Source organism: Coccinella septempunctata, chromosome 5 (genome assembly GCF_907165205.1).
Source record: "Coccinella septempunctata chromosome 5, icCocSept1.1, whole genome shotgun sequence".
Taxonomy (NCBI): domain Eukaryota; kingdom Metazoa; phylum Arthropoda; class Insecta; order Coleoptera; family Coccinellidae; genus Coccinella; species Coccinella septempunctata.
The window spans coordinates 28,772,082-28,798,899 of NC_058193.1; the positions used below are offsets into that span (position 1 = coordinate 28,772,082).

Below are 26,818 nucleotides of genomic sequence, written 5' to 3' on the forward strand. Positions count from 1 at the left end.
GTTTTTATTATCACCCACGTCTTCCAGTTTTCCCATTATGACCATTACGTACCATAAAAATACTAAAAGAATCCAACTCTTGAAACTAAGTTGGACGCTACCTTATGAATATTTGAACGTTTTGTAAAATAAAAGTATTCTTCATATTTTCTCGTATAATGCGCGATTTTCGAGTAATTTGATGTTCAAAAATTAAAAAGTATCTGTGAAATGTGAGAAAATTGGGTACTTTGGCTGAATACAACTCTGTTTAAAAGATCCACAGATGTGTAGTGTCACAGATTTAGCTAGTTATTGTTGAGGTAATTTTGTTTTTCCAGCTCATTATGGAAACTTAAATTGGCTATATCTTTTTACCAGGGCTGAATCGGAAAAAATGGTATAGGAAAAAAGTGTTTCTTTTGACCTCAAGAATCTACTGAATTTCTTCGAAATTTTCTTGATATCTGCTGATTTCCAAACGAAAGATACTCCATTGTGGAAATCTGTATTGAAAGCTTCAAAGTTTGTAATCTATATATTTCTTGCCAACACAACGAACAAACGCTTCGCTTGCTTTCCCGCTCACCTGAAATCAGTAAACAAGCTCTCCTGAAAGACTTGGCTGAGCGATCTGTAAAATGTTGGGGATTTCAAGCTTCTGCATCGGCACCGTGTACTCCAATCACCGAGACGGCAGTTTGAATCCAATCTTCTTGCAGCCAACGCGATAAGGCCAGAAATGGCGGTGGTCAGAGCCTCACAGGCCGTGTCTAGGCCTACCATCATCGGAAGAACGGACTTTTTCGTTAGGTATGGGGAGAAAGAGAAAGAGGCGGTTGCAAGCTTCGATTTTTTGGACAACTTGAGCACCAGTGGGAGCTCTGTGAGTTGCTCGTTGGAGGATGAGGACATAAAAGGCTGCGGAGACATCATGATGCAGTTTCAAATAACGCAGGTTTAATTTATTCCAACATAATTCGAGACATCCGCTAAAAGCACTTTATGGATGAAGAAATCACTCATCAATAAAAGATGCAAAACCCAACATAAATTTTTTATGCCATTGCCACCATAATTCAGACTAATCATCATCTAATTTTTGAGTGAGAATTGTCATATCTTCCTTATTTCATGATGGAATAATATATCCTGGATTAAAGTTTCGAGACAAATATAATCCTTTCCTTTTCATTTGAAATTTTCAGAAAATCGTTCTCGATTAGTTGAAAAAATCTCTGAATGATCCAGGAATGTTTTCAGACAATTTTTTTCACAATATTTCAACGGTTCATTCGATTTCTATGGGTCATCTTCGAATACATCATTAAGTTCATTCTACAATTATTTATATCACAACATTTTCAGTACTCACTATCTCGATAAATACGAAATAAGTATTCTTCTAATAATGACTACCTACATATTTATTTATTGTCCATATGTACATTTTTTTATGTTTAGGTTCGTATTATTTATTTTCGAGTCTATATTGATATGAGACAAATAAAATAAAACATATATTATTAGAACGAGCTTAGTATTTAAGGCTGTAAATATATATTATTTTTATTAAGATTTTTCCCAATTTTCGGGGATAACTTTTTATCTAGATAACTCAAACGAATTATGTGTAGTACATATTATTTGTACTTTGTGATATATTGTAAATTTTGAAAAGAAAGATCTTGATGTGTCTGTTGTATCTTGAAATTTTACTGGTGATGTTCTTGTGGAGATTGGGTACATATTCTAAGGAAGTTCGTGAAGTATATCATGTTTTGAAATTACAGGGTGGACTCGTTCTCTAAATTATACAATAAATACTGAATGTTGTAAGGCTTAGTTGTTTCAATATCACAATTCTGTGTCAGTGTATCAATAGTATATCATTTATTTGTTGGATGTTCCCAAACTTCGACCTTCCTAATAATTAATCATACCTACCACCTTGTAACCTTCTGACGAGTCTACGCCATCATTTTTTTCATTATGGAGTTATAAAATCGAATTGTTTGTTCATGGAAATCATCCATATATCACCATCACAGTAAAACTTAATAGAAAGCATCATATAGGATGTCTATGTGTGTAGAATGTATTTTTATATAGGTACTCATATAATTAGTACAAAAATAGGTTATTTATGATGAATATACACAGGCTGATTTGTGGTTGTTTTTAGAATCGAGGGGACTGTATGCATTAATTGTTTCTGAAAATGACTATTAAATATAAAAATCAAATATTGAAGAGTTTACTTACTTCATTACTAATTTCCTGCCTCCATACACTAACAGGTAAGGGTATAATGAAATCAATGAGGTAATAAAAAAGTCTATTCGAAGAATATACATGAGGATACATAAAACGTAGGATAACGAGGGAACAGATACTTACTTTTTTACTAAACATGAGACAGCAACAACAAAAATTTCATAAAACGATTCTTTAAATAAATTCAATGAAGCAAACTTTAACTATTCTAATCCCTGAGACTATAAACAATTTTTATATCTCAAAAGGCTAGTGTTAAGGCGTTAAAAATTCACTAAGAAAATATACATAAAAATATGAGAACGACAGATGAATGATTAAACATTTGTTTATTATCCATCTGTGGTGACTCACTTCTCACTTAACGATTTTGAATAGCAGTTGATTTATATCGCTTTATATTTATATTTTTTGAATTATATTATTATTTACATAATGGTGAAAAATCAAGTTTTCGTCATCAAAAGTCGATACAGTAATCTGCTTATTCGAATTTTCTAATTATTCCGCTAACAAAACGAAAAAGGAACAAGAAAAAAGTTAAAATTAAGTGAAACATGGATAAGATTTCTTAAGTCATGTCGAATTTGATCATAACCTATATTCAATGAAATAATGCCCACGAATACACGTTCTAATCATTCTAGTCAGTCGTATTTACAAAAATTGAATATTGTCTCAAAATTTTCTATCTCTCATCTGGATTCTCTCATTACTCTCAAATAGTCATACCACTCTCTAAACTTATCCCAAAACATCAGGGATAAAACAGAATGGGGTCCTAATCTGAAGTACATGGGTCCGACCCCTTTGTAAAATGCCGATATTCCTTCTATTCTATAAATCCTCGAAACACAGTCCAGGTAATTATTGTACAACAACCCACGTCCCAAATTATCGACAGCTGCAAAAAAGTTGGAACATGAATAAAAACAACTTGAATCCGGTATTTGTATCTATTAGTGAGAATACCTACGTTGATTATAGAGTCTGGTCAAAATTAAATCGAAAGGCGTCACCAGAACACTGATTGCAATACCTCCTATCATACTAGCAATAAAAGAGGTGAGTATTTTTTTATCCTGGAGATACTCATATTTGCCTAAATAGCGTTTTGTATATGTGAAAGTTGTCAACTGTGATACAGAAGCTACGAAAGCTCTCGGGAAAACAGCCACGCCTCCTCTAAAGAATCCCTTCAACTGAAAAATTAAATTAAATATAGAACCTTAACTGAGTTTATGGATTAATTAATGCAAAAGTTCTCCTCACCCCATATTCTTTAAAGATGTCTCTCAAAGCAAGTAATGATCCCTTTTGTTGATGTTGGTAACCTACAGCTATAGATTCCGCTGCTTTGGATTGCATACGCGTTTTTACCATGAAGAAGGGGTTTGATAAGTAATGTCCGACGACCCCACCCATTCCACTGATGAAAATATTTTTGTACAGAACTAAATTACCTTTTTCATCTCTCAAATATCCGTTTTTGTCGGCGTAATGGTATGTACCTGTAACAACCAGTTTGAAATATACTGAGTGAATTAGAAGTAACGCACAATATTCTTATCTTCGATATTTACCTAATATTTTGTGGAAAAATGCTGGAACAGTTCAAGTTTTATTTAAAATTACTCAACTTTTCATCTACGCACCATATTATTTAGGACTTTATAGTGCAGGGTCTGCGAAGGGTGGAGGGTAGTTTAAATGGCAACCCTTGCTTTTTGTGCTAAGGATGATTAAGTCATTTATGAATTTTTTATCAGAACCCTTTTTAGTGTAGGTGTATGAAATGGGTAAACTTATTGAATTCGAATTTTCACTTTTTTATATACCTACATTACTGTATTTTGAGGTTAATGTTGACATACACTTAAGAGGTAATGATTTCGGAGCGTTATCGAATATATCGGAGGGTAGTAATTGATGGATTATCTGAAATAAAAATCACAGTTACAAAAATAAATAAACATGTATTTGATAAATATTTCATCTTTCATCAATTACTACACTACAAAAAAGCACGGTTCCGATAGCGCAATGACATAAAAACTTAGTTGCTTTAAAAAAAAATCAACTACCCTGCACCCTTCATTCAGGCAGTATGAAAAACCCCTTGAAAACATGAAAAGTTGAGTAATTTGAAATTAAATTTCACTTTATCGAGCATTATCTTCAAAATAGTAATTACCGATCATAGGAAATATACATTATTATATTCAGTATACAATTTTATTTTCGTTTTTATGATTTCATCTATGTGTAGACAATTTTTACTACTTAATAAATACTATAATTCACATATCGTTGTGATTACTGTATTTTACATTATATTTTCTTTCCGAATAGCTTTTCAAAACATAAAATTATCACAAGAAGCATCTTAGATTAATGAAAACCGTCTTTTATTGGAGAATTGATATATTTTCTAACACCCACAGCCACATCCGAATGTTGAAACCAGAGGTGAAGTGAAATTCAACACTAGACAGCTGATATCATATCAAAACTTGACTTTCCTGATTATTTTCAGCTATATTTTAAATAAGAAACTAAGAAATATAGTCAAAACAAATTCACGGGTTTCCCCCAATAAAATAGGTTATCTGATGGACCAACCACTAGACTTCATATACCCCAAGATAAAATGTGATTTTTGCGGCGCTGGGAAATGGGAGTTATCAACCCCCTCCCCTTGATACAGAAGATATTCTGGTGGATAAAGATGAAATTTTTAGTTTTCAGCTTCATTTAATGAATTTCATTAAAATAGTTCGTATTTAAAGCCTTCTGTATATAGATACGATATTCGACAATGCTCTTATTGGAATATTATGTTTTACGTTAAATTTTGAAATAATCGACGAAATTTAATCCGACCAATAGGAGCATTTTCGGATCATCGTATCGTCGGCTATCGTATCTATGAACAGGAACCGATAATAGTCAATTAATTATGTAGTTGTTTCTTTCAATTTTAATCACAATTAACGGTCACAACTATAATAAATAAGTAACTTTGTTTTTACATACCAAATCTGAATCCATTCATGATGAACTGCACCCACAGAGCTGGTACCAACCCTTTTTGAAGGGAAAGAACTCCCTCATTCTTAACAATCATATAACTGGCATGGAAAATATTCTTATAATGAATGGCATGCTGTCCCTTCTTTTGTAGTTCTCCTTGCAGTTGCATTCGAATTTTTAAAACTTCTAGAGGATTCGTTAATATCCCAGCAGATGCTGCCGCTAAGCCTCCAACTAAGATCTCCATTTCAAAATATGTTTGTTTATTTAACGTTAAGGCCTCAACTAAATGAATATCTGCTTATCAGTTTGTAGGAACTATTGATGATCGAATGGCCTAGTTTACTGTTTCGAGAGAAAAATGAGCGTGTTTCACTGCTTCCCCCACATTTAAGAAATAATTTCTGTTTGGTCATACTTTTTAGAATGATACTCAATATATTTGCACAATCATAACAGAAGATAAAAAGTTTGACTATCTATAAACTCAGTCAACGGTAGATCTCGAAGGGGTCCCACGCGTTTCAAACTTGTGTAACGCTTTCCGTCTCACTACGAAAATAAAATGAAAGAATGGGTCCTTTTGTCACAAAACTCAGGTAAAAACAAATCCCTGGTGAAGGGATTCTTCAACGGGATACCGGATCTGGAACTAAACGATAAAATTTATTGTGATCGGTACAAAATAAACATTCGAGTCAAGGTTACCTCGGGATCCATAATTGGAAACATGTGTGAGCCATTGCGTGAAGTGTCACGTTGACATATTCTAGGTTATGTTTGTAAACCTGTCAAAGTTTTAATTTCAACAACAGAGTCTTGAGGTAGGGTTCGTTGAGTGTGAGTTTTCTGGAAAAATCTCGAAGTAATGTCTGTTTCAAATGGGTTTTTACCATCTGAGGACAGCTCTACTGTTTTCACTGAATTGAAGGAAACATTTCCTTTGTACGATACCGAAAAATTAAGAACTGTAGAGCTGATGGAAGGTTCGCAGGGAGTTGTGAAAGTTATAGGTGAAAGTTGGATTTATCGTTGTCGTTATCCAATTTTGTAATAAAAATTGAACTCGTACTTTTTTCAGAGCGTTTCGGGAAAGTATTTGCACCGGTTGTATTTGACATGAATAGAAATATCGACGTAAGTTTGAAATCAGTTAAAATTTCAGTACTGTTCAGTTAAATTTGCAGAAAATAAATTCTAAATACAGAACAGATGAGACGAATTTCGAATTTATAGAAGATATGGTGTTATCAGAAAAGGAGAATGATGGTGTGGTTGTTACTGATGCTTTACAGTGGTTGAGACGGTGAGATATACCTTCATAGGTATCAGAGGCAATCATGTGAATCTATTCTGTTTAAGTGCCTTGCATTTCGTATCAAGGTTGTTCCATCATATCTTGGACAACCATGACAATGGTTCAATTACTTCGGACTTAACACCAATGCTGAAAAGGGCATATTCTGAAACATTAGAACCATACCACGGATGGTTAGGTACTCAATTATTCAATGTAAGTTCAGAATAATAATATAAACAAACAAACACAAATTATTATTAAATAATTTCAAATATTCTGTCAAATTGGAAATATTTCGATTATGTTCTTCTAATATTGTAGGATAGGTTAAACCAAAAATTACCCTAATTTTCCCCAGGTGATGTCAAGATTTGCCCCAACAATTCACTGCCTTTATTACACCCTTGCTTTAGACAAACACAACAAAGTTGAGCATGTTATAAGAGACATGAGGGTTCTCACTGACAAGATTGATGGCTGTGTTGAAAAGCTCAGAAAGTTTTACGAGGATAACAACCTTGAAACATATTATAGAGCATGATCTGACTTAAAAAGCTTTGTATGATTTGTGTATGAAATTATATGAAATTCTCAGAATATTTGATTCCTAATTCAAGTTGTTATGTTTTGTAATTTTTTATAGTTTTTTAAATAAATGTTATTTATTGGATATTTCTCTAGAATTTATTATCAATAAAGGGACCTGTGAAAATGAATTCGGGTTGAGTGAATTGAGAGCTTAAATCAAATCACTCGTGATTATATGCTAGAGGACACATTCAGCAATAAATCAGACAATCATACCTCGCCATTGAAATGTGTTAAGTTACATCACCGTCATTCAGAACATATTCCCAATAAAAAAGTACATAATGAATTAAAATATATTATCATGAGTGTATAATTAATGGGAATTTCTCAAGAGCTTAGAGTCAGTCAGTGAGATAATTACATTTGAATTATTGTTCAATTTTTTTTCAAATCTCAGTTGCATGAGGTAACGTGAAATATAAACTTCTATCTATCTAAAAATATTTAATTTATGAAGTCGTTATAAAATTTACGGGTATAATCTTTGAGCCAATAAATAATTATGGGAGACAAAAGAGCCTTCAGTCGACATTCCAATTTTCTCTGCATTTATTCTGCGCATCTCTCTTACTACCGGGTGGACACCTTTCTGGAAAACTGAACAATGTCAGGGTATCCGCACCCGCTTCTGTGCATTCCACATTCAAGGTGTTGGCATTTATCTTCAGTAATGCAGCGGCGCCATTTATTTCGCCACAAGGTCCATCTGACTTTTCTAACTCGTAACATTTACCATTGTATCTGGAAAGTAATGTAGAAAATAGTTTTTCACCAAAAGAGAAAAGATATATGATCATTAATTAAGATTTCGTGTTTTGCCAAGACATCATGCAAGGATATTCTTCGTTTCCTACCATTTTTTTTCGAACCTTTCACTGGCGCAGATGAAGGGAGCTCTAGTCCTCTCAAAAAAAAAAATACCTACAGTTCGAATTTTTTCTCAGTTCATCATCAAACATTCAAGCTTGAATTTAATAGTAACATAGAATATTGAATACTCAAAAGATAGTACAAAGAAGTAATAATGGCATTTCCCATTCTCCATTTGTTTGGCGCAACATACCCTAAATCATTCATTCACTAGCTGTATGCTGTATTTACTTAACTCTATCCCCTAATAAAAATATTATGGAAGATAATAAATTATATTTATTTATGGCCCCTTTTTGACGGGCGGTTACTTCAAAGGGACGTATTGGACTGCATAAAATAAGAGGTACAATGGGAACTGAGAAATTGGAGTCGCTCTGTTGAATGAACACTTGACCGCAAAAATAATCAGAGGAAAACAATTCCAGGAATTCAATTCTGCATTCCAATTTTTTTGACCAAGTTCTATAATTTTTTGACGTGTTGTTGATGCCAACAGGATGAATAAATACGTTGACATACAAAAGGTAGCACAAGAAATGCATTTTACGCTCAACTTCTGAACATCCTGTAGAAAAATTGGAGAACTGAATGATATTTCTTAGTAGGCCATTTCCAAGCCATATATTTTCTGAACGATTTCTTTTTTTATACCGATATCTCTATTCTTGAAGAGAAAACATAGATGGAAAGGAAAAATGTGATGATCATTTATTAGTTACAAAAAAGAATTGAAAAACAACATGGAAAACAGTGATTTTATGATATGGTGTATTTCCTTCACCAACCTGAATGATGAAAAATCATTTGACTCTCCTAAGTGTCCCTTATCGGAAACAATTGATCGAGTTCCGGAATTATTTGAAATAAATCTTGAAGACTATCCTCACTGATATGGCATAAAAATATGAAATCACTATAATAATAATAATATATCCTTCAAAATCGATAGAAAAATTGATAAGCTATTGAATCTGACTCAGCATGATAATGGTTAGATTTGATAATTCGTGAAATATCCTGATCAAAGTGATTCCCGCGCTTATTATACATCTATCGAGTTTCCAAATCATGCGTTCAAAAAAATTCGTCGTCAAGTAGGCTATGGAATTTTGAAGGTTGTTGTTCTGTATCTGTAAGTACATACTTTTTTATCTGAATCACTTCATATTCCCATAATGTAAACATTGATGTATAAGTATAATTTAACTAATGAAACTGAATCACATATTCTGATTTCATTTGAATGAGCTTCAGGTTTTGGAGTTCTCTATAATTGAAATAGTTGCTGACAACTTGTCCTATTGTCCTCCTCCTTGATCCAAACATTTCTTACATCTTTTTCTTACAGATTTGAAAATATAATTTGTAATGAAAGAACCGTTGTTGATTTTATGAAATTTTTCAATGTCTTCAGTTGGTCAAAATCAGAAATATGTATTTAAAAAATTTCAAATGTGGCTAAAGGACAAAATATAGTGTTAGCTCACATGATTTGGAGTTCTTATATATAATTGTTATTGAAGCTAATGAATCGATACTGAAAAACATTCATCAGAGGAGCTGAGATTTTTGAAGCTGCGTATGCTCTGGCTTCATCTTGTTGAAAGTAACTATTGAACCATTCATCAAAATTCAGTTGAGCTATGAAATTCACGATAATTTCTTCTCAATAACGTTCTGCTGTTAAAATTCTATCTAGGAAAGTAGGTCCCACAATTTCATGTTTTTTTTCACATTCAAATATTTTGAGAGTTGAGTTGTTGATTAACTCTGGGTTCTCCTCTTTGATCGACCACTCTTTCTGTTTCACTGAAGACGCTAACACATGGCAAAAAATTACTTTGGAAAGATTGATAATCTACAGCTGCTACATATTGGGTACTCGGTGAAACATGTACCAATGGAATATTTCCACTCGGCTTGTTTCTTCTCATTACAGAAGATGGACTCAAAAAATGCATTTTGCACGTTTATCAAAACCATCTTTACAATTTGCTGACAATTTTAATACATCATTTCAGAACGCTAACTTGAAACTAGGACTAACTGAAAAATGGCACAGCAGAAGCTAAGAATAACGTTTAAACACAGAATGGAGACCTTCAAAATTCCATAGCCTATTTGATGTTATTTATGGAAAAACAAGCAAGTAATTTGCTTCACTCACCTCACATATCCCTCAGAGCATGGGTTCCTAACGCACTGCACTTCTCTGTTTTTCACGATCAGATGCTGTCCTTCAGAACAAGGACCTTTCATATACACCCTGTAACACTGATCCGTTGGTTTGTAGTAAATGTACTCTGAAATAATACGAAATGTGAGTTCAAAAAATAACTGAAGACTGAAATGACAAAAATTGCACAAGATTCATGAGATAATTAGCTCAATCATATGCCATTAAATGTAAATTTGTCATAAAACACCAAAATCCTAAGACACTGTTAAGAGTTTCAATTTTCCCCCACCTATAGCCCACCCTATGATGGCACCCTTGCTATCCAGATCGTTGTGATTTCTAATCAAATTTTCTCAATACCTACTTCTCACAATTTTTTGGGATATTGATAATGAAGTTTTCCATATCGTATGAACCTTTTGGAACTCCGCTGTATATAGCATCTAAACTCGTTTTGAAATGAAGATGATATACTTACTCGGTCCACAATCGCAAAACCACGGCTCTCCAGGGTAATAGAGCTGATTTCCAGGACATTTTTCTCGATTTACAACAGGTTTCAATCGCTCAGTTGGTCGTCTCTGAAAAAACTGTATTATGAAATACTGGTTTCTTTCTTCATGAGAATGTACTGACTGTCGTTCAATCAAGGTTGATGAATTTTTCATACGTTCAAGATTTTATGTATAACATTTCATAATTCTTGAATGATAATGAAAGAATAATGATGATGAGTTTTTATTATTACTCTCTTCATCTATGAAGTTGATAGTATTGATGATAAATTGAAAGCACTAACCGTTAAAACTGTTGTTGAAGGTGTGTAGGTGGATGTTTTGAATCGGGGATTTATCGCTGAATTCGAATATTCACTGTCAAATGGAAAGGATATATCTTGGCACAGTACCAAATCGAAAAGGAAGAAAAAGCTCCAGCATACTGTAACTTTAGACATCTTGACAGACAAAATCCTGAAAAGTTATAAGAATTTTTAGTAACCATATTATTGATATTCGAATGTATTGATAAAAGTTTTGAGAAAATTCAGATAAATCCAATGACGAATCAGTCAAAATGTTCATTAGTTTATCAGTTTTACGACTGAATATCAGGATGCTCGTTCATTCTTGGCAGTTTGGAGTTAGTCTGCGCAATGATATTGGAAATTTTTCCTCATAGTGGTGTTTTATGGTTATGATGGAGTTCATTCCAAGGTGCCCAATGAATATTGATGAATTCATTGACTTCCACAATGAAACTTCGGCGTTGGCTTCGAAATAAAGGTTCAATGTCGATAAATAATTACTTCTAGAATTGTGAAATAATTGCTCATCCCGTATATTGGTATATTGCTCTGTTCAATAACACAGGTAAAACCTAATGGCTATAGCTTAGAATACGGAAACCTATAGTATGGTTTAATTAAATTTTGATTCAGGCAATCAATTAGGCAGGTTTTCAACAATACCGGGAAATTCACATCTACCTTACTGTAATTTTTCTCTCTTCATGATTGCTTGAACGCCTTTTAATAGTTAAACCACTTATAGACATTATTTACAGGAAAATACACATCGACTTAGAAAATTTTGTTTCCCATGAAGACATTCTTCCTATTCCTATATTTGGAAAATTCCAAATAACAAACCTATTGGCCGTTTTGAATTTTCATGTATCATTTTAAATTTTTTTTAACTTTTTTCGATATTTTCTATAATAAGTCTTTATAAAGTATTGAAACATCTTAGTAGGCTGTCAAATTTATGGTTTCGAACTAATGTGATTGAATTTCGAAATTGGCGCCCATTAATGAGTACCCTGTATAATCAGAATGATAAGGTTGATACGTTTACATGATTGAAGTGAAATGGCAGCTATTCGAGTGATATATTATGGATCTATAGAATATTTTTGTTCGCTCCCTCATTACTGCAAGATCCAAACCATATTTTGAAGTGGTACAAAGATAATGAAATGCAGTTCAATATGGATTAATGTGTCATAATGCTACTTCTTCAGAACACATGCAAGCTACATTATTAAACATGATAATACCCACGCACATTGGGCAAAACGGAATTAAAGATTTGCACAGTAGGTAATTGTGAAGGTTTTGACATACGGTTTCTAGAGCAAAAAATAGAATTCAAGGAGCATATCTATTAGATTACCCAAAAAATCTTAGAGTATGTTAGGATTCCCTCAAAGATTAATGAAGAATTTAAATATTTCCGTACTTAAATTGGTTTATTGAGCTAATTTGAGAAAAATTTGAGAGTAGGCAAGTATAGTGAATTGCTTAGAGATTTATTAGTCTACACTTTGCTAGAGATTCAATAAAAATAATATCAAACTGAGATTTTTTCAGTATGGACTTTGTTCCCACAAATTATAGGTTGACAAACCCTATTCCATGAAAAATATAGGAAAAATATCCCGAATTAAATAGATTAAATTTCAATATTTGGTTTGAAAATATTGATGTAACATTTTAACTTCATTGAACTTCCAATTACTGTCCTCTACTCTATATATGATGGACTACAAGGTAGTTCCACCCATAAAATAGATTCCACTAAGTAAATTGAAAAATATATGAATTAACAAGCTGAAAATTAAAGTTGACTGTGGGATGAGCTACTCAAAATATCTTCGTTCTCTGAAAAAAAAATCAATGCTGCTTTCATTTTTAATGAAGTTAGAATGAGTTAATGCAACTTTTGATGGAGCTATGTACCCATATATAACTCTTTACTCTTTTCTATTGCAAAATAACATTAGTACAAAAGAAATTATTTTGGATGCATATAAGATTGCGTCAAGTGTCAACAGCGAGTATAGAAACAAAATGCTTATTCAATTTTCTTGGAGACCTGTCGGAAGCTGCTAATTATTAGATGTTAATAACTTTCCGGAAATATGAGATGCATCAGAAGTTAATGAGAATTGCATTCCCAAACTCCCCTGCAAAAAATCCTTTTTCATAACCGAATACATAATACTATTAAAAGAAATCAAACACTTGACTATAGGTTTCACAGTTTCAGTTGAAAGTTCGCTTATATGCATGTTTTGGGTTTCATCCCACTATCAAAACTGAATGAAATGCATAAAGACACACAAATACACCTTACATTTTATTCTGTTTTGATAATCATTGTCAAAACTGCATAAAAAAATAATTATTATTGAAACAATATTCCAATGAGCAAGGAATCAATATCAAAATACACAATTCCAAAAAGTCTTGGTATCTATGGTAACTGTGATTATTCTGAGCAGCTATATGCAGTATTTTCTGTGTAAAAACTGGGTATACGACAAAAAAAAACAAATATTTTTTTGATTGATGAAAAATGCGCGATAAAAAACAATGTGACATCATAAATTGTTTACAATGGAAGATATTGATGCATATCCCAAACCTTCTTAATATTAAATTACTCACATGATGAGGTAATGTTCATATCAATCTCGAAGAAATTCACAAGTACCACAACAAGGAGCACAACATGGAATGGGTAGGTATCTCAAGTACCGCTATTGGAATCGCACCTCCAGGAAGTCGGTCTTAAAATATCTGAAATAAAAATGATAACTTCACCTTGACTGAACCGTACACTTTAAGTTAACGTACATAATTTACCACCGATTACTTTAAATAAGTACAATTCATATTTTTTACTATTATGTCATTCCCCGTTGTTCTTCGGAAAAACCATAGGTTTTCGACTTAGTCACGACGTGGGTGAACATCTAACAGAGGCGCCAGAGAAGACTCTGATGATTAAACAGGTACAGAAGAATAATTAATTAATACCTCATTTCAATAAAACAAACGTAATGGAAAATTTAGGATTTGCTTGTTGATCTTGAATAATCTGCTACGTTTTTCGCATCTCATTTCAGGAATCCGATTCGGAAGCACCGAAAAACCTCATTATAGATCGGAAAAGTCATTCGTAGATTCTTATCTGCTGATCCTCCAGACCATGTACGTGTAAAAACGAAAAAAATCACGAATTTCCGGTAGGGTTTTCCGACTGAAAAGCTGCCAAGGATTTTGATCAAGAAGAGATTTGAATCTTCTCTCTGATTTATATTTATTGCTTGTTATTATAATTATAATATCACCTATTTGAATACAAAGGAACTCGCTCATTCGAAAAACTTCTGGTTTTCAGTGACATGAAGATTCATGATTTCCTTCTCTCACCCATAATTTAACCCATAAAAGGATTCTCATTATGAGTACCCAAGCTGTTGTTCCTCGTGCCATAGTTATTGGTGAAAAATTTCATTTTCATGGATAATGTGATGAAATTGAATAAAAATTATTTAATCATCAGATATTTCAGGCGATAATGCAATCATTACACAATATTCACAACAACTATACTTCATCTATTCATTATAATTAAAAAATTAAGACATAGTCAAACCACAGTCACGAGCGGCAGTTACGTAGGTCTAATTTTGAGCGTCACTGAATGGCAATCAGGACTTGAAGTTAACTGATGAAAAAGAGAAATAAGGAGTAGAATATATACCGATTAGCTGCAACAAAAATTGGGATTACTATGGGAACCCTTACTGTTAATAAAAAAAAATCCTACGAGAAATGTTCGTCACGAAAAGTAAACAACTTCTACTGCTGAATTTGTTTATGCAATTTGACATCTAATCACGACTGATTATAACTCAAAGGTACCAATAATATATCAAAACTGCAATGAATATCATTTATATTTATTCTTAGAACTGATGTTGCTCATTGAAATTATTATATTTTTCTTATTTTAACATTTTTTTATGGCAGACTCAAATTTTCAATAGATGTTATGAATATTTTTATGCTTCTTCAATATGTGGATGACTGCAGGTGACTTGAATAACTGAAGGAATAAAGAGAATAGAAACTTTGGCGTACCAGACATTATCTTGAATGTTTTAGGTGGAAACAAAAAATTCATTCATTTATTTATTTTCCCTATTTTACTTGCTTGAGAATATCTTAATTAGTATGGAACATTTAATTTATTATTGAATTGACAGCAATTCAATATAAATCAGACTAATATTGAATTTTTCATATATTTCATCGAAATTTGAAACCCCAATTATAAGTTTCAAAGTTTTCATCCTCACAATACATACGCTGAAAGTTTTTGAATACATTTACCTTCGAAGAATACAAAGAACAGAAAATGATGATTTTTGCACACTCGCATTCAGAATGCTGAATTCGCTCATCAAAAAATCAAATATGTCGAAAACATATTAACCATAATGGAAAATAATTCATTGTTATTCGAGGAATAATTGTGAAAATATGCATTATCAATATATATGCAAATCCATGCAATTATTAACTTATGTCCCAGTGAGCTTCCTCCAACGATGCAGTTTTCAATAGAGTATCTAATTTAATAATTCATTTGATTTGCTTAATGAAATTTAACAATTAGCGAATTAGTATTAACAAAAACGCGCATCCGTTCTCTGTTCCTCTTTAGGTCAGGATATTTTGGCTAATAAGTTAATTTGATTACATTATGTCAATTTGGAACAAACATGTGGTCAATTTATTATTCAAATCCTTCCGCTTTTCGCTAGACCAAATGAAATGATACCATTTTTTTTGTTCCATTGATCTGGTATTACCTGTCTTAAGTACTTACTAAACGATTGAAAATTCTGGTTTCTGATTTCCTGTCCTGGGACTTACAATAAATTTTTGAAATTGCTTACTAGTTATTTGTCAGTTGTCTAACAAGTGCGGAAAGCGATAATTTTCTCAACTGCCCTTGATCGAACGATGCGAAATGCAGCTCGACCAAGCAGTCTTCAACCATTTTTTCTCCATTTTCATCTACTCATTTCAGTTTCTGTACAAGTACTAGAAAAAATCATTTTCCGAGGCAGAGAAATGCACTATTCTGGGCCGGTACGAAAATTTTTCTATTCTCATTCTTTACCCTCTTTCCTCATTCATTTAATTTTCGAAAGTATTTCCTACAAAGGAAGAAGCAGGTGAGTTTTTCCGCACAATGTCAAAAAGTGATTTTTTTCCGCACCAGGTAGTGTCGGATAGTGAAATTCACTGTAGATTTCCGAATTGGAGGGTGAGCATTTTGTATCTTAGAAACAGTTGTTCCTGTATTGTCAAGACATAAATACAGGTGAAAGGGACTATTCAAAACAAACAAATTGAACGAGCAATGAAACCAAAACCACCAATGTAGTGTAATTCATGTCATGTCACGTGCTTTTTCATTTTTTGATCTACCAACTACGTGAGATGTGGAAGTCTTCAAACGAGTGAATCATCAAAACCGTTAACCTCAAGAAGATCAGAGATACTGGTCCTTCATGGCTCATTCTCAAAGAGTTGGCCAATAACTTTCTCACTCAATGTAACCAGAAAATACCAGCTGATTACTAAAGTACCTAAAGTCGATAACTTTGATTGCGATCTGATGAAACTTTCAGGTCAAACTTTCGGAAAATAATCGTTTCCTTCGTCAGTAGCAGCTGTTGAGGCTTGCATCAAGATGAAGGATATGAAGAAAGAGTAACAAAGGTACCATCATTGAAGATGATTAATCCTTTGGAGTCCCTTGTCCTAGCCATCCTCATTTCTTATCTAGTCTTTAGTCTTAAGGAACTTCCAAAATGGAATCTCAAATTTCACATTCGATACAATAAAAGATATCAACTTCCAAAAATTTGGTGGAAGCACTAATACCAGATCAACCAATTGGAGGAAAGGGGAAAAGGAAATTAATTCAATTTTTTCTATGCATTTCTTTGAAGATTTATTGTTTCATGATATTGATCCATAATCAACAGAACGTATGTACCTATATTCTTTAAATATTGCAATACAATCACAAAATAATAGGCGATAATAGATGATTGATACGTGCAAAAGGATTGTATTCAAATATTGAATTCATGTGGTCGATAATTAATGAAAATATGGATTTTCATTACTAGAAATTGAATAACATTATGAGTGAAAATCATGTGACTAAGTTTGAGTTTGAAATTTTATTCTTTTCATTAATTTTTGTTTTGTTTGTTGAACTCCAGCTTTTGTGGTTATTCATATTTAATTGGTTGTGTATTTCTTATTTGTATTGAAAATTTCATTTTGACGGTATAAATTATTATTTTTGTTATGACTAAACTGGTCGAAAATATGTTCTATATTGGGAGTTATCTTTTTCTTCGTTTCTGTATTGTTCGTTATCTACATAGTCTCAGAGGGAATTTTTTGATCATAATGACCAAAACTTTCTTTAATTTAACTTAAATGAAATTCCTGTAAATATGAAGAAAAACGATAATCCTCATGAATGTTTTTGGCTGTGGGATCTAAATTTCAATCTTTTTCCCCTTGGGCTTTAAGATTTTATTTTGTTGTCTTACATAATTTATACATTTATAATACTCATATCATTTCAATGTAATAACACGAAGACATAACGGTCAGATTTTAATACTCTTTAAATAATGACTAGAATTCTCCGGCAAAACACTGAAATACTTTTGTGGCCACTAAGCACTATATTCTTTTATTTGAACACTGTGAGCATAACTGAAATTGTGGTTTTCCTTATTTGCCTTATCGTCCACCTCTGCATTCGTCCTGGCAGCAGCTTGATGTAATGCAGCCAAATTCTTCTTGGTCCTCTGCTTAGATAGCTTATTTCTAATGAAGTGGCATGGAAAAATCATGCTGTCTCCTCCTGGTTCTTCGGCATCGATGAAAACTCCTCTAACTAGCAATGAGTTGGAACATCCTAACAGTATGAGGAGAATGAGACTCACCCAGTATACCAACCAATTGCTCAGTTCACGTTGATCTAGAATAATTTTGAATGAGGCTTTGTGAAATGTGAAATATCAGGGAAAAATATGGAGACCTAACCTTACAATATACCCAAAATTTCGAGAAGTTTTTTGTCGAAAAAACAGAGGCCCTCCTAGAGGAAGTCCGAAAATAATGACACATTTTGAAGCATTCGAAATGTTTACAACATTTTTCAAATTCTGCAATATGTTGGAGCATTTCTGTTGACCTTTTCAATGTTTGAAAATGATTCTGAGTGTTGCTGACTTCTTAAAAGCTAAAAGTGATTAATGATCGATTATTCACCGATTGTGAAAGGAATTGCATCGTTAATTGAAAGCTGAATTTGGTGATCTTTCCACTAAAAAATTCAGTCCTACGAAATGTTGCTGGTTTTTATTTGACAGAATATTCTCTTGGGAAAAAAACTCAGTTTTATTCTGGGAATTTTATGAGGACCTCGAACGTTGCATAAGCCATTGCAGTGTGCTGTGTCAGATTTTCGTAGAAGTCATAAATACTCAATAACTATTGATCCTGTTCTGTACTACGAAGTAGAAATTATTTCAATTCAAATTCATTACAGGTGAGTAATTTACGGGAACAACTTGCCATTTGTTTCTACTTGAAAGTAGTTGTTATTCAACAATATTTGCAAGCATTATCAGCAATAGATAGTGAACAATCGAAAAAATTATTTGGAATTACCTTTCGAATGGAACAATATCTTTTCTAGACCTATACAAAAATTTTCCTCCATTCTAAAATGTAAGAGAACAAATGGAAATGCTTCTTAGGTTGAGATTCTTCAAATTTTATTATTGGTGGGGAATTAATGAACGTTAATATGCAATTGGTTGCAGTAACTGATAATTAAATCACAATATATACTTGCCTGGTAGGAAATAATGATCTAATAGATCCCACATTCCTCTCCAGATATTAATGGTACCAAAGGCTGCAAAAACGATGAAAATATCTCCAAATATTATCCTGGGCAGTATCTTCAAATGTTTACAGATCCATCGAACACCATTTTGCAGCGAGAATGCGATGGTGACTATTATGTAACCTAAGCACTAAAAATAAAGCATTTGATTAATATTTCGGAATTTGAAATCAAGATAATCATAAAATTTGATTAATGAAAATATAGATTTTACACTTAAAGACTGCATATCATTGATTTCCCTCTAGACATGCAGATGCATTTACCAACAGTCAAAATACACAGCGAATAAAAAGTAACTCAAAGAATTCATATCTTCTATTTTGTAGAAAAATGCTCAAACAGGTCAATTTTCATTCAAAATTAAGCAACTTTTCATGTACAATTGAAGAGTTTGTCATGCATCCTCTAAAAAGAGTGAGGGTAGTTTACTTGTTCGATCATTTTTCTACAAAATAGGATACTGGCATAGACTGAAGACATGCATTTTGTGCGTTGCTTTTTATTCACTCTGTAGATTTAACAGTTCTAAGCTGCCTCTTGGTGATTCTCATCTGGGCATGCAGATGTATTTCTTACTGTAGGAATATGAGCGGAAATTGGATGAATATGAGAAGATCGGAAGCATCTTATTCCTTCAAGTTTTAGATAAATCCAATTTTGGTTGATTCTGAAAGCAGACGCTTACCAGTGTTACCCAATAGGAGAGAAGCCTATTTTCAGGAAAAACCAGAAGATCTAGTAGTTGAAATCCTCCTCTCCAAGCTGTAACTACCAGTGTTCCAATACCAGCAGTAGAAAATAAGCAATCCAAGATATAAAGTTCCCTTTTCTCACTCGACTCAAAAAGAAAAATAAAATTTATTTTACCACCGAGAGCTTTACTTTTGTCTATACCCAATTCGCAAATGTATGATCGAAAATTAGGGTTTTATTACTCATAAAATTCAGGAGTGTGAAACGATTAGATATTAAAGTCAGCATAAATTTTAAGGCAGTAAATTTAAATGCAGCTAATTCAGTGAATCGATAATGGGAAAATTATAGAATTATGCTCAATGTGATTCATAATGACGATAATATTAAAGGTGCTAATCATTATTTGGGTACCTGGAAATGACTGTACCACTGAAATTGTCTTAAAAAGATTGTTTCTCTTCATTGGGTTCAAGAAATTATAGAGAAATATAAGGTTTACTTACAACGGTTCTGAATATGGTCAACACTTGGAAATATCCCTGCCGTTCATCTGTAGCAACCACAAGAGGTGGCGAGGAAATGTTCCTCAAACTCCTGAACAATGCCAAAACGACCATGGCACCCGCTGTGGTGGCAGAAACAGAGATGAGGTCACCAGGTGTGAACAAATCTAGCAACTGCCAAACCCCCCTGAACCAATTCACACAAACGAATGCGTAAAATATCGAGTATGTTCTCGACACAATATAATACAAGACTCTATTATTATCTGGATGAAAAGTTTCATCCATCGACCTCTGAATGAAATTCAAGAACAAGTTCCCACATAATCCAATTCCAGTCGAAATAGACGCACTCAGAGCCTGGTCGTCGGGGTAACAGAAAAAGTCCATGAGCTCCCACTGGCTCCTCCAGCATCCCACAACACAAGGGGTGATCACTAAGGTCGAAAAGAGGAAATCCAACACTGCCAGAAAGAACTCGTATATCTTGTCTTTTTCTTGGAACACTTGGGTCGCTTCCACTATGCTACCCCTCATTTTCGTCGGTCGTTCTTCATCTGCCATATCTTTCAAACCGTTTGATTTGTTAGGATGGGAACCCTGGAGGAGTTCCACATTGTTTGAAATGGATTTTCTGCATGCCTCAGGTTGAGTCACTTTGTACTACATGGTTTATTTCATATGTCTATTAAATTCCCCCAATATCTTTTGGAGGGGGCCCCACGTGATAGGAACTTCTCGGTCAATTGGACCTGGTGTACGATGAAGAGTTACCTATTGTTGTAGTGCAGCTCATTTTACTCCAACGTTGACAAATTCCTTCGATAAGATCTTCTGTGTGAAAAGCAACTTTCAGGAAGAAGATGATTATGGTTTGCCATTGAGAGATTATCCGATGATATTAATCATTGATTGATGAACTAGGTGTCCATCGAAAAGTTTTTCACATATGAATGATCGTGGAATAGTCTGTGATGAAGAAAATTCATGGGAGCCTGAAAAACTTACTGGATTCAAAAGGGAAAAAGATTTTTAACATTATTTTTCATATGAAAAATGGCAATGATTCAAAACTTCCAAAATAGCAAGATCAGGCACCCGAATAGACTACACACTTAATAGTTCATACAGAGTATCCCAACTAAAACAGGCCATAATTATTACTCAAGAAAACTTCCAGATCCTCCATCCTCCTATTTTTCTTTGATAGAAAGATTTTACCTTTTCCATTTCTTCTACCTCAGATCTGAAGCATCTAAAGATATCTACACTCACAAGTTTTTGAATCTACAGGGTGTTAATTGAAAATGCGGTAGAAATGCAGGAGGTGTCTTCTTGTCCAAAAATATGAAGAAAAATGGATGAAAGACGCACCCCTTCTCAAATATAACGGTGAATTTTTCGATATATAAATCGATTTTCATTATTGTGAAAAGTAAGAATAAAAGCAGTAGAAAAAAAGCACTGAAACAAACAGTAGGATTTGGAATATTCAAGAACTATTTACATTTCGACCTGATTTTCTCTCAAGCTTATGAACAAAAACGTGGGAAATAAGAGGATATATTGAAAAATTCTTAGCCTACTATAGAGCCAAACAAAATTTCAATGTCAAAATATTTTATTACTCAACATATTCTCTTCTTAATTGGATACATTTATTACAGTGAACCTGCAACGTCTCTAGACCTTTAAAAAAAATGTTTCTTCTTGCTCTGCAAACCAGACCCCCACAGATTGGATTACCTCCTCGTTGGAAGAAAATTTAAGACCTTTTAAACTTCTTTTCAGTTGAGGAAAGAGATGATAGTCGGATGGGGCCAAATCTGGTGAGTAAGGGGTGTGATCTACTAATTCATACTCTAAATCACGAATTTTTTGCACAGCAACATGAGATTTGGGTTGTCCTGCAAAAACAAACACCTTTTGATAGCTTTCCGCGTCTTTTCTCTTTAATTTTTTTCCGTAGAGTGGTCACTGTGGTCAGTAATGTATCAATCATGATTACTCCATGGCAATCCCAAAAACTGAAGCAAGAACTTTTCCAGCAGATTTTTGGACACGACACTTAAGTTTTGGAGAACCAGAGTGTCGCCATTCCATAGATTGTTGCTTTGTTTCTGGATCGTAGAAATGTTAATGGTCTCATCCATAGTAACAATTCGGTTTAAGAAGTCTACATTGTTTTTAAATCGAGCACATGGTTCTATACCCTTGCACGCTTTTGGTCAATATTCAAACATTTTGGGATCCATTTCGAGGCAATTTTTCTCATGTCCAAATTGACGTGAACTATATGATGAACGCGTTCGTATGAAATATTCATTGCTTCAGATATTCGTTTTAGCCCAATTCAACGGTCTGATAAAATCATGTCATGAACCGCATCGATATTTTTGGGGACTGACACAGAAACTTGCCTTCCCGATCGGTCATCATCTTCAATGGAAAATTAACCTCTTTTAAAGCTTGCAGTCCAATTTTTCACGGTCGCATACGAAGGATTTTGATCACCAAGGGTATTAACATATCTTCATAAATATGCTTACCTCTTAACCCTTTTAAATACAGGTACTTGATGATGGCTCGATACTCCAATTTTTCGATTTTCACAATTTCGGTGGACATCTTCTTTCGTTTAATTTACTGCGTAACTCAGGTCTACTTTTTTGACCTCAAACTTCACACTGACACTTCTAATGAGTCATTGTTCGTTGCTACGGTAACGCAATATTTTTTTATGCATGGAACTGGTCTAGGCTAACTAGATATCAAAACATCCTAGTATGTGACTCTTAGTTACTAGTATATGGAGATATACTAAGGCTGCTATCACTCATGTTAAAAAATTCTAAAAATAAGGCCTCTTTCTATATAATTTTATCTGCCGATTATCCGGAGACATCACCAGAGAAATTCCATTTTTAATTATCCACATGATAACAATAATGGCAGAAAATCATGAGCATCAAACACAACTTTTCATTTTAACCGCCTTTGTCTTAATGCTCTGAAGATTAGTCTGCAAGTGGAGTATAATTGTCAACGTTTGTTCGAAATTTGAAATCGGTCATGAAGGCTAATTGTTCACGGTATATTTCACACAACATGTCAAGAGTAGCGTGCTTTCTTCTGAATAATCATTGCTGATTATAGCTGTGATCGTTAGGAGTTTGAAGTGATAGTTCTCAAGAATAAGTTGACATGTCGTGTAAGACCTCTTCAGATTTTGGACTGTATTCTTCGGAATGGAGAAAAGATGAGGGAAAATCATGGATTAAATTATTCATTGGTTGCGGAACACTGATTCTCTTATTCCTGGTGAGTTGGATAATAGGATATTTTACGTACCTACAATCTTGAGCTGAGCTTGCGATCGTAGTTCAACAGTTCACACGATATTCTTCTACTCTATAATAGAATCCAGAAATGTACTTTCATTTACTATTAATTTTTTTGGGTATTTGTGTGAATGGAAAAAGTTTTACATAATCTGAATCTGGAATCACTCTTTCAACAAAAATATTGAGGAGTGAAAACTGAGCAATTCTTCTACTGAAAAATCTCGATATTTTATCGAGCTCGATGCATCCCTTCGGTCTTGACGAATTTTTAACTGACCTCATTTTTTTCGGGATTTTTCGATGGACAACTTTCGACAGGGGTATCTCCAATGCCTTGAACAATATTTGAACGCTTTGCCCATCAAATTATAGGATTGGGAATGTTGCTAATATAATTAAAACAATCCATTATCAGTTACTATCATGTAGTTCAAGTTAAGCATGTTCATAGAATTTTTTAGGGGTTTAATGTATAGTTGAAAAGTAGAAAATACTTGGCAATTGCCTGAAATTTTCGTACTGGAACTAGTTCAACAAACTATTATTCACTTTTCCAATGCATTGTTCGAAAAATATTCAGGATTGAAAGAAGAAAGAGCATTGTTTGAAAACAGAATATAAATATTTTAACTCAAATTCCAAATAAGACAAATTTGACGAAGTAAAAAGTGAAGTAGTTCTGTATTTTAATCATACTTTTTTGTTTTCGGTCAACCTGTATAAAAATCACATACTTTTTTCATTCTCAATTATTTTCAGTGCCTTCTGAGTACATTTCGAGCATACTCAGACGATATCTCAACCTCCGAATCAGCAGCATTCGAGGAATTGCATCCAGAAAAACTTGTCAGACCCCTGCCAGAGTCTGAAGGGGAAAAAGAAGCCCCACGGCCCTTCGGCGTCGATTTCAAAGAACCAGTCCCTGCAGCTTTCGGATTAAGTTCAACCACTGAAAAAATTACAACGATCAGTTATCCCCAGCTAGGTAGATACCGACACAGTTACCAGCCAAGGAATATTCAGGATATCCTGCGATATACAGATCCGCTGATCAGAAGACAGAAGAGTTACGATAGAATGCCCATACCACCGTATCTGAACCAGTATAGTTCTACGAATTTCAACCAATATCCGATGGTTCAGAACCAATACCAGCTGCAGAACCAGAGGTATGGTTACAACCAGTTAGCCTCAAACCATGACCCATTTTATGCCTTCAAGCCTGAAGATCCGAGTGATATTAATCTTATGGCTACAGCCAGTGTAAGATTCGCTCCACCCCCATGGAAGAACATGCATTCTAAATCGAAACCAATATACCCCAATCATCAGCCAGACATGTCCGAGCATTTACATATGCGGGATGTACTGAGAAATAGGAATAAGCCACTGGTTGTGACTCTGAACATATTTCCAATGACTGATCAAGACAAGATGATGATGTCGAACCCTCAGTATCAGGGACAATTTAGTGTTATTGGTAGAATGATGGCTAACAGTGAGATGGCAGCAAGGAGCAATAATATGATCATCAAATTCAATCTTTTTCCAGAATCTTTCAGTACGCTTAACAGACAGGATAGACTGGAATAATCCCCCCCCAGAATTTTTTAAGAGCTGGGTAGTTAGAACAAGTTCAATAGAAACAATATTACTTGTAAATTCCGTGAAAGATGATTTATACCTACTTTTTGATTGACAGTTGATGCAAATTTGTGATGGAGAAGAGTGAGGATGAAAATGATATTAAAATCATTGAAATATAACTCTGTGAGCAGCTGCAATCTACTGAAAAAACTTCTGAGTTCCTGCAGGCCTTTTAAAAAATTCATCAAGAAAAAAAACACCAAATGCAGTATCGCTCTTTACTTGATCATCAAATTCTTTTTTTTCTGTACAGCAAAATGAAAATTTGAGGCATTAATTCTTAAGTACACTTTCATCAACATGAATACTTTTATTTATACAAAAGCCATCTGTAGTATCACGGAGTGAATAACAGACGAAAAATTTAAAGAATGCTACGCTTTTCTCTAGCAACACAACTTTTAGCTCTTTATTTAAAAAAGGTATGGAAGATTATCTTCGGTTTAGATGGCTCTATTATATGCAGAAATTTCTCGAATCCTCCTTATACAATTGTTAAATGGTCACTGAGAAAATAAAGGATTATTATTCTTAAAATTATTGATCCTCGATCAGCAAAGAATTCCGGTCATTTCATGTCCTAGTCCTACCCCCATGAAATGACTTATTTGCTACTCTGTCCAAAAATCAGGGTGTTCTAGTACTGTTTTAGGATATGGAGTGCATAGAATTTGTTTTGAAGATTCTAGAATTCAAAACAGTTCATTACTCAATAAAGAATTGCATTCCAGAAAGCTCTTCGAAGTCAACTCGAAATTAAAAAGTGAAAAAAAAAATTATTTCCTCCTCAACAGGACAAGATATTTGCAATTTTGGTATGAAAGTATAGGTTTTCGAACACGCTGAATCTATTGCGAGCAATTTCGAAAGCCTATCTCCCTTCGTTTAGATTTTCATGTTGGAAATGGCATTTTTCAAAAATTGAAAATTTCACTTGAGAATTCGTCAAGACCGAACGGTCGTACCGAAATGGATAAAGTCTACAGATTTATTACTAGAAAAGTTGCTTTTTCAGAATATGTACCACATTTATATCTACGATAATTTTCCTGGAAGAAAAACTACTCGCAAGTTGACCTTTGAAAAATTCCCAAAAAGATGGGATCAGTTAAAAATTCCCCAAGATCGAACGGTCGCGCTGAAATGGTTGTAATTCTCAGATTCATGACTAGAAGAGTTGCTCTTTCAGAATATGTATCAAATTTAGTTCTACGATAATTTTCCTGGAAGAAAAACTACTCGCAAGTTGACCTTCGAAAAATTCCCAAAAAGATAGGGTCAATTTTCAATCTGCGATATCTCCCAAGTGCTTCTTTTTAGAGAATTATTCGCCAAGATGGGAGCTCTATATCACCTATACTAGTTTGTACCCTAGTCATAACCATATATGTTATTAATTCTCCTCTCAATCATGGAACAATTTCACTTCTTATAAGGATGAACTTCCGCTGAAAGCAAAATGAAAATCATCATACTGGAATAAATCAAAACATAATCAGTTCTTATTTCTTTCCCTATTCCTAGACAGTGGAAGGAAATGCGAGTCCAGTTTATCTTGGAATCACTATATTGGAACTCTCAATTAG

At 33.6% G+C, this 26,818-nt stretch overlaps 6 protein-coding genes across 11 annotated transcripts in view; 3 read left to right on the top strand and 3 right to left on the bottom strand.

The window, feature by feature from the left end:
• The window catches only part of LOC123313336, a 245,690-nt gene extending 243,461 nt beyond the window's left edge, over positions 1 to 2,229 (top strand). For 3 of the 4 annotated variants that reach the window (XM_044898185.1, XM_044898186.1, XM_044898188.1), the window contains one exon: positions 702 to 2,229. In XM_044898185.1, coding sequence (XP_044754120.1) covers positions 702 to 943 — 242 coding nt within the window. In that variant the 3' untranslated portion in view covers positions 944 to 2,229. Of the gene's footprint in view, positions 1 to 637 lie in introns of all 4 variants that reach the window. The other variant, XM_044898187.1, reaches the window with a different exon arrangement.
• A 458-nt stretch (positions 2,230 to 2,687) lies between these two features.
• On the bottom strand, positions 2,688 to 6,077 carry LOC123313898 (solute carrier family 25 member 35-like). The gene is made up of 4 exons (XM_044899000.1): positions 5,293 to 6,077; positions 3,529 to 3,767; positions 3,233 to 3,458; positions 2,688 to 3,160 (listed from the first exon to the last, which is right to left on the bottom strand). The coding sequence occupies exons 1-4, from the start codon at positions 5,534 to 5,536 to the stop codon at positions 2,952 to 2,954; spliced, it is 918 nt and encodes a 305-aa protein (XP_044754935.1). The 5' UTR covers positions 5,537 to 6,077; the 3' UTR covers positions 2,688 to 2,951.
• Positions 6,078 to 6,119: 42 nt separating this feature from the next.
• On the top strand, positions 6,120 to 7,261 carry LOC123313899 (pleckstrin homology domain-containing family A member 8). The gene is made up of 5 exons (XM_044899001.1): positions 6,120 to 6,302; positions 6,371 to 6,426; positions 6,477 to 6,595; positions 6,652 to 6,802; positions 6,948 to 7,261. Exons 1-5 carry the CDS (start codon positions 6,158 to 6,160, stop codon positions 7,128 to 7,130), a joined length of 654 nt encoding a protein of 217 aa, XP_044754936.1. The 5' UTR covers positions 6,120 to 6,157; the 3' UTR covers positions 7,131 to 7,261.
• Positions 7,262 to 7,611: 350 nt separating this feature from the next.
• On the bottom strand, positions 7,612 to 14,005 carry LOC123313881. The gene is made up of 6 exons (XM_044898973.1): positions 13,870 to 14,005; positions 13,681 to 13,812; positions 11,032 to 11,203; positions 10,711 to 10,813; positions 10,221 to 10,356; positions 7,612 to 7,921 (listed from the first exon to the last, which is right to left on the bottom strand). Coding segments are annotated over exons 2-6 (633 nt in total). The 5' UTR covers positions 13,683 to 13,812; positions 13,870 to 14,005; the 3' UTR covers positions 7,612 to 7,701.
• On the top strand, positions 13,912 to 25,193 carry LOC123313880. 2 transcript variants are annotated; one of them, XM_044898972.1, is made up of 2 exons: positions 13,912 to 14,027; positions 24,345 to 25,193. In XM_044898972.1, exons 1-2 carry the CDS (start codon positions 14,016 to 14,018, stop codon positions 25,176 to 25,178), a joined length of 846 nt encoding a protein of 281 aa, XP_044754907.1. In that variant the 5' UTR covers positions 13,912 to 14,015; the 3' UTR covers positions 25,179 to 25,193. The 2 variants fall into 2 exon arrangements, with proteins under 2 accessions (XP_044754907.1, XP_044754906.1); XM_044898971.1 differs by lacking the exon at positions 13,912 to 14,027 and adding an exon at positions 23,186 to 23,562.
• LOC123313879 lies at positions 17,632 to 20,899 on the bottom strand. Of its 2 annotated transcripts, XM_044898969.1 has the most exons (4): positions 20,242 to 20,899; positions 19,728 to 19,880; positions 18,986 to 19,169; positions 17,632 to 18,103 (listed from the first exon to the last, which is right to left on the bottom strand). In XM_044898969.1, exons 1-4 carry the CDS (start codon positions 20,803 to 20,805, stop codon positions 17,796 to 17,798), a joined length of 1,209 nt encoding a protein of 402 aa, XP_044754904.1. In that variant the 5' UTR covers positions 20,806 to 20,899; the 3' UTR covers positions 17,632 to 17,795. The 2 variants fall into 2 exon arrangements, with proteins under 2 accessions (XP_044754904.1, XP_044754905.1); XM_044898970.1 differs by lacking the exon at positions 19,728 to 19,880.
• Positions 25,194 to 26,818: the final 1,625 nt, after the last annotated feature.

Bases quoted from the DNA above. Each gene is read 5' to 3' on its own strand.
- LOC123313898 (XM_044899000.1), bottom strand. From the start codon at position 5,536: ATGGAGATCTTAGTTGGAGGCTTAGCGGCAGCATCTGCTGGGATATTA. The intron at 3,768-5,292 runs GTATGTAAAAAC...TGGTTGTTACAG, and splicing joins CATGAATGGATTCAGATTTG to GTACATACCATTACGCCGAC. The intron at 3,459-3,528 runs GTGAGGAGAACT...TTAATTTTTCAG, and splicing joins ACATCTTTAAAGAATATGGG to TTGAAGGGATTCTTTAGAGG.
- LOC123313899 (XM_044899001.1), top strand. From the start codon at position 6,158: ATGTCTGTTTCAAATGGGTTTTTACCATCTGAGGACAGCTCTACTGTT. The intron at 6,303-6,370 runs GTGAAAGTTGGA...TACTTTTTTCAG, and splicing joins GGGAGTTGTGAAAGTTATAG to AGCGTTTCGGGAAAGTATTT. The intron at 6,803-6,947 runs GTAAGTTCAGAA...AATTTTCCCCAG, and splicing joins TAGGTACTCAATTATTCAAT to GTGATGTCAAGATTTGCCCC.
- LOC123313881 (XM_044898973.1), bottom strand. The intron at 10,814-11,031 runs GTTAGTGCTTTC...CAGTTTTTTCAG, and splicing joins CTTCAACAACAGTTTTAACG to AGACGACCAACTGAGCGATT. The intron at 7,922-10,220 runs GTGAGTGAAGCA...ATTACTTTCCAG, and splicing joins TGCTCTGAGGGATATGTGAG to ATACAATGGTAAATGTTACG.
- LOC123313879 (XM_044898969.1), bottom strand. From the start codon at position 20,805: ATGGCAGATGAAGAACGACCGACGAAAATGAGGGGTAGCATAGTGGAA. The intron at 19,881-20,241 runs GTAAGTAAACCT...TTTCTTTTTGAG, and splicing joins TGACCATATTCAGAACCGTT to TCGAGTGAGAAAAGGGAACT. The intron at 19,170-19,727 runs GTAAGCGTCTGC...CTTTATTTTTAG, and splicing joins TCTCCTATTGGGTAACACTG to TGCTTAGGTTACATAATAGT.
- LOC123313880 (XM_044898971.1), top strand. From the start codon at position 23,446: ATGTCGTGTAAGACCTCTTCAGATTTTGGACTGTATTCTTCGGAATGG. The intron at 23,563-24,344 runs GTGAGTTGGATA...AATTATTTTCAG, and splicing joins CACTGATTCTCTTATTCCTG to TGCCTTCTGAGTACATTTCG.